General features: G+C 49.6%; 1 protein-coding gene across 4 annotated transcripts in view; it reads right to left on the minus strand.

Moving 5' to 3' along the window:
• Positions 1-17,642, minus strand: part of AMMECR1L (AMMECR1 like) — a 510,558-nt gene that overhangs the window by 19,663 nt on the left and 473,253 nt on the right. For all 4 annotated transcript variants that reach the window (XM_069617808.1, XM_069617806.1, XM_069617807.1 and 1 more), the window contains one exon: positions 5,959-6,055. In XM_069617808.1, coding sequence (XP_069473909.1) covers positions 5,959-6,055 — 97 coding nt within the window. The remainder of the gene's footprint in view (positions 1-5,958; positions 6,056-17,642) is intronic.

Below are 17,642 nucleotides of genomic sequence, written 5' to 3' on the forward strand. Positions count from 1 at the left end.
GAAAGACTAGTAAAGTCAATTTCACTTTACATTCTGTGGGAAACAGTAGTTTATCCCAGAGAAGGTATTTAAACCTTTGGGAAGTCTAAAAGACCTCCCTATGTCACTGCACTGAGGGTGCTGTGTGATACATGAAAAGATGATGCCCATGGAGTTATCTAAAACTCCATAATCAAAGAACACAAGTGTAAAACGCGAAAGAGTGGGGAAAAAAAAGGCTCACACTCTTTCCAGGTAAAAAATCAAGTCCTCAAAATCCAGCAACGTTGCTGGGGGTCTCTAGGTGAAGGGAATTAGCACATTTGAGAATTCTCCCCAACAGCGTCATTTACCATTCTCACAATCAGACTTGGTAGAGTAACCCTCCCACCCTTACTGTTGCCCAACTTGTTCTAAGGCTGTGATACAAGACCCGCCTGCCCAACGTCCAACTCCACACTTAGGCCCTTGCTAGACTATAATTTGAGCATAAGGGAGGTAGACTCCTTCTGGGCTTCTACCAGCTGTTTCCCTTGATCCACGGATAACCCAATTATTTCTTTTAATTTACATACTTCCATCAATAACTCATTAAAATTACCTCGCCTTTCTTGGGTTTCCATGCAATAATTCAATTGTGGTTTCCCAAGACACTAGCTACTTTCCTTCTCCTTCCCTACTGACCTGGAGGACAGATTCCTGCTCTCGGGCAGAGTGCCGGTATCTTAAGGAGAGAATCTATTGTGTAAGCTAATTTCGGTGCAATCACAATGCTTCCACAGTTATCAGCAGCTGTACAGTCCTCAATTAGACCCACATCAGAAACCTTCAATCTTTATTCCATAGGAGACAACGCAATAGGTGCGGTTGTAGTTGATTCAAGATTAAGTTTACATGTGGCCATGGGATCATAGCATTCTACAAAATCCACACTTTAGGCAACTTGGGGGTAAACTTCGATTACAGTACTCTCCCACAGGCCCACGAGCCCCAACAAGTTAGGACAATGGACCGGGAGTAGGTAATTAGAACCTTCGTCCCGGCCCATTCCACCTTCCACAATAAACTTGGCCAATGGGTCCACTTTGTTTTTATTCCGAACTAGAGGGACATATTGGGGCCTCTCCTTACCCCAGATACAGGCGGCTTCCTTTTCATCCCACACCTCAATGTCACCCATAGCCTTAAATCCTTTGTCCCTGTAAACACAATCAGAATTAACTATAGTTTGGACAGGTATTGCTAAATCGCTTCCATCTAGATCATGCAATAACCCTGAAATTTAATTAATTAAAACATGCACTTCTTTAATGGGCTTGAATAGTTTGTAAAACTTTTTAGAGCCCACCCCTGGTTATCTTGTGGTAGTTGCCTTACGCTTCACCATCCTGTATCCTATGAAATCCCTTCAGAATCTCTTTGGGATTACTTTCAGTCAGTATTTATATACTGCTCAGTCCAAGGTAAGGGTCAAATAGACCTGCACAAAATATGCCAAAATGTGCAAAAACGCAAATATAAATAAAAGAATGACGTATCAGATGGTGAATCTAGTAGTTGTACAATTCATGTAGGCTAGACTGTGCAACTAATAATGATACAAGCAGCTAAGAAAACTTATATAAAACAGATCAATGATTAAGAATCCTGGAATCGCACAGATTCAGGTGTTAAAATGAGCAGCAAAGAATCAATAAAAACTCATTAAATAAGATTATTAAACATTATACTCAAGCTACAAGCTCAACAGAGCAAATCAGTCGGAGGTAAAAGGGGGTTGCCCTAGACACCTCTACGTGCCCTCCAATACTCTGAAGCGACTTTCTGGAATAAGGGAAGTAGTACCTCCCCTCCCCCCACAGTACCTTAGGTTAGAAGAAAAGATTGTGGCTGGATTCTCCTCGATGTTGCAGCACTGGACCAACCTCTGGATTCCTTGGTCTGATGACGAAAGGTAGGACAATGGACAGGATCTCACAGCAGCAGTCTCGAGGGAGGCCCTCAGGCACGGCTTTCATCAACTACTCTGGTAACTGTGCGATTTGGCGCCTTTTCTGCAGCACCAACAAAGGATGCGATTTACCCGGTCAATCTTTTTCGGTTCCTGCAGTCTCACACATTTTGCTGAGGGAGTCTGGATGAGTTGGATTATCTCTGAAGTATCCTTGTGGGCTCAAAAAAGTCTTGGACGAATGTGGCCTTTCACGACCATGCACTCGAAATGGGCAGCAGGTCTCCTTGTATTGGGGTTCTGCAGCTCTGGAAACTCACATGACCTTGGGAGATGGCTCAAATCAAAGTTAGTCTTAGAAGTGTTTTTTCCAACCAGTCAAAGGGAAGGAGTCGTCCGTCCTCTTCGGAGTTCCCGTTTTCTGTGTGACAGAGGGTCAGGACAGCAGTGGTTGCTTCACAGTATTGTAAAGTGTCTGCAGGAGTCTCTGCTCATCTTCTTCGGTTACGGCAACTTCCAGTGATCGACTTGCTCTTCACTCCAGGAGCCTCACCTTTCATACAGTTCCAGTACTCACTCCACTGCAATCTTCCTTATCAGTTTACGGAAAGGTGCCTTTGGATGTCCAATCAAGACAGTCATACCCCCAGTGGGAGCTGGTTGAAGTATCCTGCCTCCTGCAGGATCTGCCTTGGGCTAGTAACAATAAGGAGCAAGAACCAGGCTGACCCAGGTAAGTACAAATGGAAACAGGCTTTATTCACTTCTTAAGTTCCATAGAATAGGTGGTAAGTAGGAGAGATGGTAATAGGCCTCCACCCTGGTTCCCTGCCCAGCTCCAAGTCCCTGACTGTCTCTCTTCGAATCCCCAAGAGCCTGCACAAACTCACCACCATGCAAAGACTAACAACCACAATATTTTACTAGTGCTCCTTCCACCCTGGCCTGCCACACCAGGGTCTTGGTGCCGCCACCACCAAGCACAACCTTGCCTCAAAGGACAAACAAAACCCAAAACTACAAACAACCCCCACTCCTAGACAAAACACCTTCCGCCAAGACTGCCGCTCTTGGCCTCAAGTCTGCCACACCTGAGCACAAACCAAAACGCCCCAAAATAGGCTAACTCTCTTGCCAAAACAGTGTAGACACGGATCTCAAGCCGTCATCACGTTCTTTAGCTAAAATCTGGTGCCACCTCCAAACCAGAAAGAAAATGTTACGATTTCGTAGCACACTACATAACGTTTCGGCTGACTTACTTTCTCCTCCAAGATTCCCTGAAGCACGATGATGCGCTTCCTGGCACGTCAGACTGACGTGCATAGGGCTTTTTTTCTAAACTCTTCTCCGAACACGGGGAAGGAAAATCATGGCGCCGGGCCATTTCTTCTGCGTTCCAGCTCAACGGGCATGCTGGAACGCAAGCGCAAGGAGGCTTAGCGTGCCGGCGCTCCACCCTCAGCATCAAAGGACCCTATTTTGGCCATGTTTTGCCCTCCCATGATTCCGCCGATTTTCCCCACAGTACCTTAAAATGAGTGGGCTAAATTCTTCAAATCCCTGCAGGCTGCATTCTTCAAGTATGTACGCAGGAGTGTGCACACGTCCTCCGGCTGCCTGGTTCACACTGTGGCAAATTTCTACTGCCACCCGACCTCCAAGCTTCCCCCAAGGCCCAACTTCTGCTGCAGTCCCATGGATGGGCTTCCATGGTTCATCTGATGCCTGATAGCTGCATCCATCTCCTTCTTAGACACCAGTTGCATTATTCTACTGCCAGCTCACCAGAAAAACGCATTTTAAATCTGGCAATTTCTTCTCCAAGGCCCCTCCAACACTGCTTCCTCTCTCCCACGCTCAATGTCTATCGGGCCGAAACATCCTCGTCGCCAAATGAAGTATCCTGCCTCCTGCAGGATCTGCCCTGGGCTAGTAGCAACAAGGAGCAAGAACCAGGCTGACCCATTTCAGTACAAATGGAAACAGGCTTTATTCACCTCTTCAGTTCCATAGAATAGGTGGTAAGTAGCAGAGATGGTAATAGGCCTATACCCTGGTTCCCTGCCCAGCTCCAAGTCCCTAACTGTCTCTCTTCGAATCCCCAAGAGCCTGAACATTCCAAGCTCCCCTAACATTCCACTCAGCTCTTTCACCGACTCAGACCTCATTCATACATGTGCAGGATACAACACTGGTCCCATTCAGGCACTCTGGCAGACAAAGGACAGGGGAGAAACTCCTCCCCAACTTCGTGCCTGCACAGATAGTCTGGAGCGTAAGCAGTGACACACAAGGGTTCCCGCCAAAGGCAAAACACACACACAGCACCCTCCCCCAGCCCCCCGCCGGGATGGTAGAGAAAGGGCTGACAAACAACCATGCTATTAATGGCGAAAGAAAGAAGAGAGTTTAGTACTTGGGTGCCCCTATTGTGGACTACCGAGGCTATGGACATAGCCTGTGGTGGAAATATTACACAATAGTTGTTGGAGCACGTTCACTGCCACCAGCCATTAATAGGAGATTATAAGTATCTCTCTACCCTTAAGAAATGTAGTTACTCTAGGATAAAGAAAAAGTCTCAAAGGAGGGCACCAAGCGTCCCCAGCCACACTACCCATAAGGAGCTGTGTGCTGTAATAGTAAAATACAGATGCCTGTAAGAGTTATGGGGGAAAATAGACTCCATACGACAGGTACAATACAAAGAATAGAGTTCCAAAAGACAAAGCCCATAACAACGAATAAGGGGTATAAAGGATCCACTCTTTCAGGATGTCAGAGAAAGATACATAAGTGCAGCAAAAAGTTCTGGGGCTCTCACTAGGAGAATGGATGAAGCATAAAAATGATAAATCTCCATAACAGCACGTGGCACCAGATATGGAGCTTAGCCATCAAGTACGCTGGTGTGCTACCCGTGACTGCTTTGCAGATGATGCATGCACTCCTGAACAGTATCCTGTCCTGTAGAGGAAGCCATTGTAATTCATATCAGATGGTGGTGATTTGGTCAAATTTCCACGCACCTATAATAAGACGTGCAGCAGTGTGGCGAACTGCTTTTAGGGGAGCCGACTGAATTGCTAGGAGCTCTGTCAGGTGGGCATTTCCCCCATCAATGTTCAAGACAAGGGCCTGCACTACGAGCTGAAAGGCTTGTAGTGGGATGACAGGTTTGATTCTGCAAAGGGTGGAGATTTGCAGCAAGGCTGTTTGGGCCTTTTTTGGCCCTTACAGTTACAGAAAGATATTTTAGAAGGACTTTGAAAGTAAATGCTGCATTGACAGCTTGAATTCTGCTCTCTGCTGACTCGAGCAGCAGGCATCGAGACATCACAACTCGGCTGTAATAAGGTACAGTAGAGAATTAATTACAATTGGTTAGTATTGCCACAATGAGCGCATCATAACATTATTTCTAGGCTTTAATATGGGTATTTCCAGGCTTTTATATGTTTATTGCAGGCTGCCATGTGTTACAAGGGACTTCCCTTTTAGGGACAGTTATAGAAAATTCAATATTTGATTTTACAGTTAAAGTCATTGGGACCTAAAGAAAAAGCTCTGTTTTCACAGTGTAGATATTCGATGGTGGTGGGAAGGGAGGCGACTTTTTTGTAGTTGTGAGTGCTAGAATACTACCCAGATATGAAGAACAAGCAGGGGCCAGGTATTACACGACAGGGTGGTGGACTGTGAAAAGTCATTGAGTTGGGTGCTTCAAAGCCAGGATAGACATGTCAGCTGTAAAAAGGAAATGCTCTTGTTAGGCACAGAGTAATATTATAGCAGAGTTAGGAGGCTGAGAGAGATTGCATATTAGAGGGTGCATTGGAGGGACCCTTACCTGACAAAAACAATGTACTCTTTTCCATGTGATAGAAGAGTTGAAGATTCTGACTCAGCAGTTGTAAGTGGGGAGTTGAGGCAATATATAAGCACGTTTGTTTCATTATGTATAAGCGATGTGCTTAGCATGGTGCGCAACACAGACTCACTTTAAAAATGCATCAAATCCATACCTGGTAAGTTTGATGCTCTTCCTAAATTCATTGCTTATGGGGGCTTTAAAGCCTCCTTTCCTGAGCAAAGAGTCTATTGTCTGGATCTGATCCCAGTCTGAAAAAAGGGAGAATAGAGTGATTATTACTACCAAGCTTGTACAACGCTTATGCAAAGCATTTACCATAGTCGCACACATGCACACACTAATCCAAGCAGTTTGACTGTTCCACAGCATGGACTGTTACTCACCTGTAACATCTCTGGTGCTCTTTGACCATATCATCCACTTCTATAATCAAATCTTGTGAACCCTTCATTACGATTATGGCAGTGCGGGGGAAAAAGTGGTGGTCACGAATTACTGCAACTTTTCCCGCTCCGCCATACTACAAGTTTGGCCCTTGAGTGTAGGGGGCGGGGGGTGGATTTACCTCCAGCATCATGCGAATAGACGACCCTTCAAAGTGCTAGAGCACACACTTGCCTCCAGAGCCAAGAACATGTTGCACAAACATCAAATAGGATTGGCAGTATTTTTGGCTGCAAAACATTTCTAAACCTTGGTTGGGGTGGATGGCTGTCAACTGGGGTAATGTTGCTATCTGAATCACAGCTCCCGGGACCTCTAGCTCAGCGGTCAGACGCAATGCCAGGGACAAAGCAAAATCTGAATTGCAGGAGAAGCAGCACTTTCATTTATAATCCCTCTTAAATGTAAAAATAATCCTCCAGTATAACCCAAAGGCAAAATAAAGGGTGCAATGGGATGTGGGGTGCCGGGGTACCTATGAAGGAATAGTTCCTAACGACAACTTTGAACATTGCACTAACTGGGGGGGACACATCTTTATGCTGAAGCTCAATATACTTGTCAGAAATCATGAGCAGGGAAATAGGGTTCATGTTTTGAAGAGTCCTCTGTTGAAATATTGGCTTATTCCAGATTATGTCTAGTAGAACAATAAAAGGAAGTCATTGGAAGTATAACTTAAATGGACTTTTTGCTACCTTCTCCTTTCCTGCCAGGATGCTCTGCTGCTCTGTGAAGGAACCGCCTAAAGCGCTTCAGCTGCCAACTCGGGTCAGGCCATCGTGACAACACTTATGGGCCCTCCCCTGCTCCCTTGGACATTTGATCAGCTGTGCCTGGAGCATTCGGTCACTTGACTTTGACATTAGTTTCATGCTATCTTCTGTCTTCCAGGGCCTCCTCATTAAACAGCATTCATTTAAACACATTCCCCGTTTGTGCGCTTGCCTAACCAGTACTATCTGTGAATGTCAAGTTTGCACAACCTTGTTTTCTTCCGATGTCCTTCCTTACAGCTGCCTTTCCGCGCCACCAATCACCCGCTCCAATGGTATGGCTGACATTTCAGGTTTTACCCTCTTGTCATGCCCTCTCTCAGACTCAATCCTCCATCCCACACTTCTCCCACTTTTCTCCATTGGTGTTTGGAACGCTTGCTCTGTTTGCAATAAATCTCATTCTAGTCATGACAGGTTCATGAGATGTAAATGTCAGCTCTTCTGTGTTACTGCACCCTGACTGAAACCCTGCAAGGTCTCACTTGCCTTACTTCCCAACTCCACACTTTGAATACCATGTTTCTTCCTTTACTAAACCATACTCATTAGTATCTATCATATTCAAGCCCCATCCTTTCTTTGTGAGGACCTAGACACACACTGATCTCTTCACCCTTGCAGTGTTCCCTTCTTCCTTCTCGGTGACTTTAATCTTCTCTTAAACTCCACTCACTCTGTCCCATGTATTTCTCTCCTTGACTCTTAAGGCATTTTCCAGTTCTCAGTCATGAACTCACATCTGGCTTCTCCTTTGTATAACAATTTCTCTTCTTTTGCCTCTGACATTCCGGTTACAAATTCCGCAATTTATTTATCGACCATCTTTAACTCCCAATTTACCTTCATTTTGCAGCCGCTCATTCTCCTAGTTTTCTGCAACTAGACATGTTCATTTAATTCTTCCTCACATCTCACTTTACAGAGTCCTTCCATTGTCAAACATCTTTTCCCTTTGGTCTTGGAATCACGCTGCTTCTACTTTTCACCCTGCCCTTCTTGCTACTCTCGATTCTTGTTTCTGTCCCTTTACTCATTCTCCGACTCTGGTTATCCCCTTCTCTTTGTGACATTCGCACCTTGCTACGCTGTGCAGAAAGGCGCTTGAACGACTCCTCCCTTCAAGCAAAGAAATTCTACTTTGCTAATCTGACGTTCCCTCCCCTCCCTACCCTTGCCGTCTTTTTCCAGCTTCTCAATGGTATTCTTTCCCCTGCTCTTCCTGTCCCATTTTTCCCCCCTTCTAGTCTTCTGCACTCACCAACTGCTCTTTCTTTCTCTCTTTCTCTCTTTCTCTCTCTCTCTTTCTTTCTTTCTTTCTTTCTTTCTTTCTTTCTTTCTTTCTTTCTTTCTTTCTTTCTTTCTTCCTCCTCAGGCAGTGAGAAAGCTTTGTTCTTGACTCGTACTTACCCCACTTCTTCCCCCTGAATACTATTATAGTAAATTCTCCATCTCGTCAGCCGACGAGATGGAGAAAGTCGCCTCTGGTTGCAGCCGGGCCTCCGGCGGAACGGGATCGAAAACCTCCGGTTGCCATCCCATCGACAGAACCACCGTCGACGATAGGTTTCCTACCGCCGCAGTCTGAAACGTGGGAGGAGCCGCCGATGACGCAGGAGTCGACGAGCGGGTCGTCGACAAAGCCAGTGGCGCAGGGCCTTGAGGTGTTCCTGCCGCTTTTGGGGCGGACTTGCTGGCCGCGGCCTCTCCACTCAAGGTAGACTTATGACAGTCTCCTGAGGAGGATTTAGGTGGTTCTTTTCTCTCCTTTTTAGATGAGGAGGAAGAAGACGGCGTCTTGTGTGAAGGAGGCCTTCGAATGTTTCTCCGAATGTTTCTCCGAGGGTCGTTTTTCGGCAGCACGTGCCTTCTTCGTCGGGGGTTCCGACTTACTTCTTGAGGCCGTGGAGCCCACTTCCGATGCCGGGTATGTACCCGCTCCCTCATTGAGCCAATCGACAAGGCGTCTTTTTCGATCTTTGAGGGTTTTCTGGGAGAAACCCTGACAGATTTCACAAGTGTCCGCCATGTGGTGAGGGTGAAGGCAGTAAATGCAGTCCATATGACCATCCCCTTCGTACACCTTCTTAAGACCGCATGTAGCACACGGACGAAACAACGCCTTTCCAGACATTCTCTTGAGAAGAACAAACAGTCGCAGAAGTAGAAAGTACAACCTAACCAAATAGCAGATACGCGATGTAATCCCACCACTTTGGAAGACGGTTGAAATCTGAGGGAGCCGCGGGGGCGGGGCTATATATACCTCTACGTCCTAGTGGCGCCGGCATGCGCGGCCCAAAACGACGTAGATAGGACACAAAAGTGTCAGAATTTTTCCTATGGAAAAGGTCTATATAACTTACCGAGGATTACCAGCCTGACGACGGGGAATATTCTAAGCATGTGAATCCATGAAAGATCCAATGCTGGCGAATGAAACCACTCCTGGTAACCCATCAAACTGCTCCACTCTCTGCCGTCCAAGAACCACATGGACCACAGCCCGAACCACACTCCACGTTGACTCGCTGCATCAAACCCAGTATGACTGGCAAGCATTGCATCTCAAAGCTTGGTTCGACTCAGTTGAACAGCCCAAGCACTGGAATTGGGTACTATTAAAAGTCCTAGTCTTCTCTGTCCATTTCTGGGGCTGTTGTGACTGGTAGAAGTCGTAATTGTATATTTTTCCTAAAAAACATATCCTTTAAGTGATCTTATTGCAATTCTTCCGTTTTTCCTCTCTGCTAGAGATCCAGAGTGCCTACACATACTGGTACTGTATTTTCGGTCTTCTTTTACAGGCACAGTTTTTATAGTGTTTTTCATAGTTAATTGTACGATTGATTTAATTAAAGAAAATATATTTTTATAAAATCTCGGTTGGACATTCTTTTATTTTAGAACTGTTGTACTATTGTTGTTTGGGTTGCTGCACATTCACACCACTTCCGAAGTATAGCCTCCCCTCATGTTACCACAAAAGGAAAAGGCGGTATACTTCTTGGCTGTGACGGTTTTACCTTCATGATTGGGATCACTGTTGGTTTGTAGACAGTGTGAAAGCTGAGTAAGTGTTTTAGCCACTGATTATACTTGCACTCCTGCATTTCGTCCCAGTCATCGCTTCCTGCACTACTACATGACATTTGGCAACGAGAGCATTACTTCTTGCAATGTCGCTTCTGTGGCTCATGGCTTTTTGGTGAATGGATTTCCCTGTTTGGAGGTTTATCCATGACCATAAAGACAGACCATTACTTGATAATGCATATATTTTCCACCAAATGTTTGAAGACCGTCTTCCAAAATAGGACAATAGATTAGTGAACCATTGGAGTACATTTTGAATGGTAGAATACATAGTGAGGTGAACATGTGCTTGATGACAGCTCATTCCAGAGTAGTGTTACAAACCCTGGTAGCTGTGGTCCACCTGGCCATAAACAAGAGACAAATGGCTTGAATGTGGCAAAATGGATGTGAGGCTATACATATACATCAAGGGTGAGGGATGACAAGCATTGTTTAAACAGTTACCTGGTTTTGAAAACCTTTGTGGGGGAGCACACAGACTGCATCTTTGGAGTCTGCAGATTACTGCAGCCAGAAAAGCTACAGAACAAAGATGGTGATCCAGCATGCAATTGACGCTTGGGATGTAGTGTTACTAAATGGAGGATAACAGAGGGATACTCCTGGCCTGTGTTGGGTGACATAGTGGAGGACATGGAGGACCTGCATTCCATGTGAAGTGAGCAATAAAAAACAAATCATGTAAAAAAAAAATGCCTCCACCACAGAGAGCAGCACCAGATACAGTGTGGTAAAAGCAGGCGTTGGAGATTTTGGGTCATTTTGTGGCTTAAAGCAAAGAACCTGTGTACTTGGTTGTATTGTTAGATCAGACCTCCAACTGAGTTTACTAGAGTAAAACAACGATAACGTTAAGTGGGATACGCATTTCTGAAAAGGATAAGGAGGGGAATCCGCAACAAATAACTTAAACAGGAGCAGTTTTCCTCATATATTGATATTTAATTTCGATTGCGCTCGTACACAAGTGTTTCAGAGCATGGCAAGGGAGAGGAACAGGGGAGAACAAAACAATCGTACTAGGCCCAGTGACATTGAGAACGCACACGTGCATAGGAGAGGGGGAAGGGAAAAGTGCATGGAAGGGGGAAGAAGTGGAAAGTGAGGAGCAAGGGTGAAAGATAAATAATAATAAAGGCAACAACAGTGGTAGTGCAGCCAGCAATTGGCAAGTGCTGGGTTTAAGGCAGCAGACAGGGTAGGTCGGATAAGTTCAGGAAGGAAAAGGGAGGGGGGACTGTATGGGTACAGATACATACCCCAGTGCAAGGGGTGGCCCGTAGGCAGTGCGGGAGGGGGGTAGGGTGAGCAGGTACCTGGGCACAGAGGACAGAGGGGCACACATTTCTTTTCTGGAATCTAACTGTTGAACACAACAGAACAGCACCATCATCCTAATAATGGCTTGGTTGAAAGATGCAATTAGTTCATTGAAGGGTAAGAACGCATAGAAGGCGGGCCTAATGAACAGTTTATCATGTACAGTCCGTGGAATTGCCTTTTTCTGTTAAATGAGATGAAGGAAGCCAGGCAGTGAACACAGTCACCTTTGGATAAGAAAAGTGGTCTAACAGTGCAAATGAAAGTGGTGAAGAAAGTGAATAAAAGTAAGGCTAAGAATAAACAACTATACGACAAACACGTTTTCTGAGAGTGGAAGGAAATGTTGGTAACCTGATTAAGCCTAATGTTTGCCTGTTTATATATGTCACCCAAGAAGGTATTACCAGTCAATCCTGGAAGTGTGACCGAAGGCAGGATTAAACATGCATGTAGAAATACATAATAAAGGTCAAGTGGCAAATGAGGAGTGAATGGCATGTGACTAACCAATTGGAACAAGTTACTTACCTGTAACTGTTGTTCTCCAGCATAGGTCTGGCATGGATTTACAAGCTCACGAATATTCCCCTTCGTCAGGCTGGGAATCCTCGGTAAAGAAAAAAATCAGTATCAGTTTCGTTTCTGATCTGTCTTTCGTAGTAGTAACCAATCACTGATCTCTGAGTCATACTGACCACAGCCAATGACTGCCCTCTACCTAAGCCCCGCCTCTGGCAGCCATCTTCAGATTTGGTAGCATGTGAAGTGGCAGTATGACCAAGTGAAGAGCCGCAGAGGGGTAGGCGGGAGGGTTTGCATGTGAATCCATGCCAGACCAATGCTGGAGAACAACAGTTACAGGTAAGTAACTTGTTCCTTCTCCAGCATGGGGTCTGGCATGGATTCACATGCTCATGAATAAAGAATACCTAGCAGTACACACATGCACAACCACTGGAGGTGGCAAAGGCTCAACATTAAGCATTACATCAAACTCAACATTAAGCAATTCTTACCTCCTCACCAGGCTCACCTTAGGCAAACAGGTTGCGCAGCACTGCTTGGCCGACCCTGGACTCCTCCCTGGAATCCCAATCAACGCAGTAGAATTTCGTGAAGGTGTGCGTCGACCTCCACGTAGCAGCCCTGCAGATGTCCAGCAAGGGCACACCAGATAGGAATGCCGTGGTAGCTCTGATCGCTCTGGTGGAATGGGCTCTCGGACGGCCAGGCAGCGGTCGGTTTGCCAACCGATGACAGGACATGATACAGCCGGAGAGCCATCTGGAAATGGAGGCCTTTGAGAGAGCCTTCCCCCGATTGACAGGTCCAAAGTTCACAAAAAGTTGTGACGTCTTCCGAAAACACTTCGTGCGGTCCACGTAGAACTTCAGCGCTCTAGCCACATCCAGCGAGTGCAAAGTCCTTTCGGCCGGCGACGAAGGCGACGGGAAGAAAACAGGCAACACCAAGGGTTCGTTGAGGTGGAAGTCAGACGGCACCTTGGGCATGAAGGAGGGATGCGTCCTGAGCACTACCCTCGTGTTGTGAAAAGTCAAGTACGGGGGCTTGCAGGAAAGGGCCTGGATCTCTCCCACTCGTCGTGCGGAGGTGATGGCCACAAGAAACGCTGTTTTCCACGACAAGAACTTCAACGGAGCCGAGTGCAGCGGCTCGAACGGAGGTCCCATGAGCTTGGTCAGCACCACGTTAAGCTCCCACGCCGGGGCCGGAGCCTTCACCGGCGGGAACGATCTGAACAGTCCCTTCATGAATTCTTTCAACAGACGATGAGACCACAAAGTCGTCCGCCCCGTGGTTCTGGTGTATCGGAAGATCACAGCAAGATGAATCTTGATGGACGCATGCGCCAGTCCAGCGTTGGCCAGCGTCAGAAGGTACGGCAGTACCTGGGGAGCCGTAATCCGTAGAGGGTTAATCTTCTGTGCGTGGCACCAGACAGAGAACCTCTTCCATTTGTGTCCATAGCATTTAAGAGTTGAGGATGCCCTGGCCTTTGCAAGAACCTCTCTGCAGTCGGCCGGTATGTTGTATCCTCCAAACTCTAACGCTGCAGGAGCCAGGCCTGCAAGTTCAGCGACTTCGGGTCGTGATGGAGGATGGCGCCTCCTTCCCTGGAGAGAAGATCTGCGTCCACTGGCAGCTTGATTGACAGGGACGCTGACAAGTCCAGAAGGTCCGGGAACCATATCTGCCTTGGCCACGCAGGTGCGACGAGGATCATCCTGCACCGTGACCTCTTGAGCTGGTTGATGAGCCGGATCAGCAATGGCAATGGAGGGAACGCGTATAGAAACAGGCCCTCCCAGGGGATTGAGAAAGCATCGCCCATGCTCCTCGGCTGGGGAAACCTGCTGGCGAACCTCCGGCACTTGGAGTTCGTCGCCGTCGCGAACAGATCGATCTGGGGAGTGCCCCACCGTCGGAAGAGGCGGTCCACTAGATCCTGTCGTAGTTCCCACTCGTGGCACGAGCGCAGCTCTCTGCTGAGCGAGTCGGCGATGGTGTTTTTTATCCCTGCCAGATGAAACGGCACCAGAAACATCCCTTGGGCGACAGCCCAATGCCACAGATCCTGCACCTCCTTGGACAGGGCTGGGGATCTGGTACCGCCCTGCTTCCTGATGTAGAAAATGGTGGTAGTGTTGTCGGTGAAGATCCTCACCACCTTGCCCTTGAAGGACGGAAGGATGGCTCAAAACACTGCACGGAGCTCCAGGACGTTGATATGGAGGGACTTCTCCGTCAGAAGCCAAAGGCCTCTCGCGTGCAGATTTTCGGTGTGCGCTCCCCACCCTTCCAGGGAGGCATCCGTGGTCACTGTCTCCTGGTGGCCGGGGGTCTGGAAGTCCATGCCCGCTGTCAGATGCGCGCGGGTGCCCCACCACCGGATCGCTCGTCGGAAACTCTCGTCGAGTGTGATCCTCGCCTCGAAGCTGCCCGTCGTCTGGATCCAACGCGCGTCCAGGAACTCCTGCAACGGGCGCATCCGGTGCCTGCACAGGCGGATGAGATAAATGCAAGAAGACATCATTCCGAGGAGGGACTTCATGGGCCTCACCCTGGCCGCGTCCGCAACCAGCATCCGCTGCACCTTGCCCAAGATGGCCCTCGTCCTTTCCTCCGACGGAGAGACCAGAAGCGACACTGTGTCGAGCTTCGCTCCCAGAAACAGTGCGTCTTGCGCGGGCACCAGGTGGGACTTGGCGTAGTTTATGGAGAATCCCAGGTCCGTGAGTAGTTGGACGGTCCTTGCCGTGTGCTCCACGCGAGCTCCTTCGTCTTTGCTAGGATGAGCCAGTCGTCCAGGTAGGGGTAGACGTGGATCCCCTCTTGGCGCAGCTGCGCTGCCACCGGCGCGAGGCACTTGGTGAACACCCTGGGTGCCGACCTCAAACCGAAGGGAAGGGCTTTGAACTGGTAGTGACGCCCTTGGACCACGAACCTGAGAAACTTTCGGTGTCCCTTTAGGATGGGAATATGGAAGTAGGCATACTCCAAATCCAACGACGACAGGAAATCGCCCTCCTCCAGTTGACCCAGGACGTGTTGGAGGGTGACCATCCGGAACTTCTGTGCCTTGATGAATTTGTTCAGTCGTCGTAGGTCCAGGATGGGACGCCATCCTCCCGTCTTCTTCTTCACAAGGAAGTATCTTGAGTAAACTCCGGAGCCCCGAAGCCTCTTTGGGACGAGCTCGATGGCGCCCTTCTTGAGCATCGCCTTTACCTCCAAGAGAAGTTGAGGGACGTGATGTTCTTTCCTGGCCACAGGGGGGACGCGCGGGCACCTCTTTAGAAACTCGAGCGCGTGACCCTGAGTTAGGGCGTCCAGCACCCAACGGTCGGTGGTGATGGACGCCCACACGCTGACGAAGCTCGCCAGCCGGCCTCCCACCGGGGTGCTTCGGTGGGGGCCCGACCCCACGGCCGGTTCAGTCCTGCTTCGACGGCGGGGTCCGCCTGACTTGCCTCGTCCCCTGTAAGCTTCCTGTGACGACGAACGGGCCGCTTGACGGTAGGTGGAAAAACCGCAGCTGGAACCTTTGGAGGCACCCTGTTTGCCTCCGCCGCTCCAAAAGGGCGGCCGCCGTTTCTGGAGAACCCCAAGAGCCCGGGCCGTCTCCGTGTCCGCCTTGATGGCTTGAAGGGAATCGTCCACTGTTTTCCCAAACAGGTTGTTTCCGTTGAACGGCATGTCCAAGACTCTGGTCTGCACGTCCTGACGGAAGTCAGTGGCCTTGAGCCATCCACGCTGCCTAAGGCACACGCCGTTGCCCAACTGGCGAAATCCAGTGTCAGCGATGTCCGTCGCAATCGAAATGGCGTGGTCCGACGCCACGTCTCCTTCCTGCAAGATCTCTAGGGCTTCCGCCCTCTTGTCGTCTGGTAGGAAGTCCAGCAGGGGGGCCAGTTTGTACCACAACTCCCTGTCGTAGCGGGCTAAGATAGCCAAGGCGTTGGCCGCCTTAATCGTCGTCGCTGCCGACGAGATGACTCTGCGTCCCATCATGTCCAATTTCTTTCCCTCGCCCTCCGGCGGGGAGGTCGACGTAGAGGCCGCGCCCCCCCCCCTGCTTTCTTCCTGGCCGCCGCAGAGACGACCGTGTCCGGGGTCGGCTGTGCCCGAAGGCACAAGGGGGCCGCGTCCGGGACCCGGTACTTCTTCTCGTACCGATCCCTTCTAGCCGGCGTCGTGGATGGGTTCTTGAGGAGGGCGAGGCCCTCATCCCAAATATCGACCGTCTTCCTCTTGGCCTCGCGCCGTTGATAAAGGAAACCTTCCTTCTTCTTCTCTTCCAGGCAGAGCTGGAAAAGCTTGGATGCCCTGGCGATCATGGAGTGAAACGACCCAATCTCGTCGGGCGGGGAAGCCCGGGTGGGAGGTGACGACGGGAGATCCTCGTCGTAAACCTCGTCTGTACCCGTCGCGGCCATGTCAGTCCCTGTATCATCCCCACGTGTCGTGGACGGGGAGGAGGGCTGAACAGGGTGCGATGGCTGAAAAGGAGGTGGAGGATGAATCCTTCTTCTGTTAGGGGGAGGGCTCCCAGAAGGGCCTGGCTCCGGGTCCCCCGTCGGGAGCGGTTCCTCCGTTGGTGGTAACGGCAGTCTCGTCCTTATCTCCGAGCATAAGGACTGAATAGCCAACAAAATGGCCGCCGAGTTGTCTTGCGGCACTGGTTGAGGGGAGTCCGACGGGCGGTCAGGAGCCCCGTCGGCACCCTCGACGTTCTCGTCGTCTCCTACGTCAGGGTCCCTCCCGACGGCTGGTCTTCTTCCACACCAACGCCGTGGCTTAAGACTTCGATCAGCTCCTCCTCAGAGGTTGAGGCCGAATCCACGACGACATCCTGCCCCCCCTTTTTCTTCTCCGTCGGTTTCACAGGGGTCCTGTCGATGGGCATGAAAGAGGACTCCCTCCGAGGTGGCAGGGAGACTCTGGGCCCCGAGGTCGCCACCACTGGTGTAGCCTACACAGGCTGAGCCAGGGCCGCCGCGACTGTCTCGATAGAGGCCTTGGCCGGGTGGATTAAGGCTTTCACCACCTTGGGTGCGCTCACCGCCTTCTCCTTGGGAGGAGGGTCACCGCCTCGCTCCCCCTCCGATGGGGCTTTCGAGCTCGACCAGGGTTTTTCCAGGAGCTTCGTCGGGTGCTCGGCCTTCCTCTTACCCGAGCCAGAGCGTTGGCTCGTGGTTGATGGCGCCGGGGAGGATGCGCCCTGCCTGGCGTCCGTAGAGCCCGACCGTTCGGCGCTCCTGGTGCCAGCGGACTCGCGGTGCTTGGCCTTCTGTTGGACCCCCATCGCCAGGGCGCCCTCAAAGGTCTTAGAAGACCGCTCGGACTTCTTCTTCTCGCCTGACGGGCTCTTTCCTTCCAGCCAGTTGGCGAGACGTTGATGGCGGTCCTTCATGGTCCGCTCCGACATATTGCCAGAAAACGCACAGTCCTTCTCCACGTGCGTCTTGTCCTCATGTAGGCAGTAAAGGCAAAGGGAGTGTTCGTCCTCCTTAAAGACATTCTGAAGCTGGCATCCAGGGCAGACCCTGAACAGCTTTCCGGGCGTCGAGCATCCACTCTCCTGGGCCATGTCCAAGATGGGCCTGAGAAACTTCTGGAGTCCTCCAAAAGCGTGGCTCGACGAAATCTTCACCCTTGAGGGGCGTAGACG

Source organism: Ambystoma mexicanum, chromosome 10, assembly GCF_040938575.1.
Source record: "Ambystoma mexicanum isolate Mex_15411 chromosome 10, UKY_AmexF1_1, whole genome shotgun sequence".
Lineage (NCBI taxonomy): Eukaryota > Metazoa > Chordata > Amphibia > Caudata > Ambystomatidae > Ambystoma > Ambystoma mexicanum.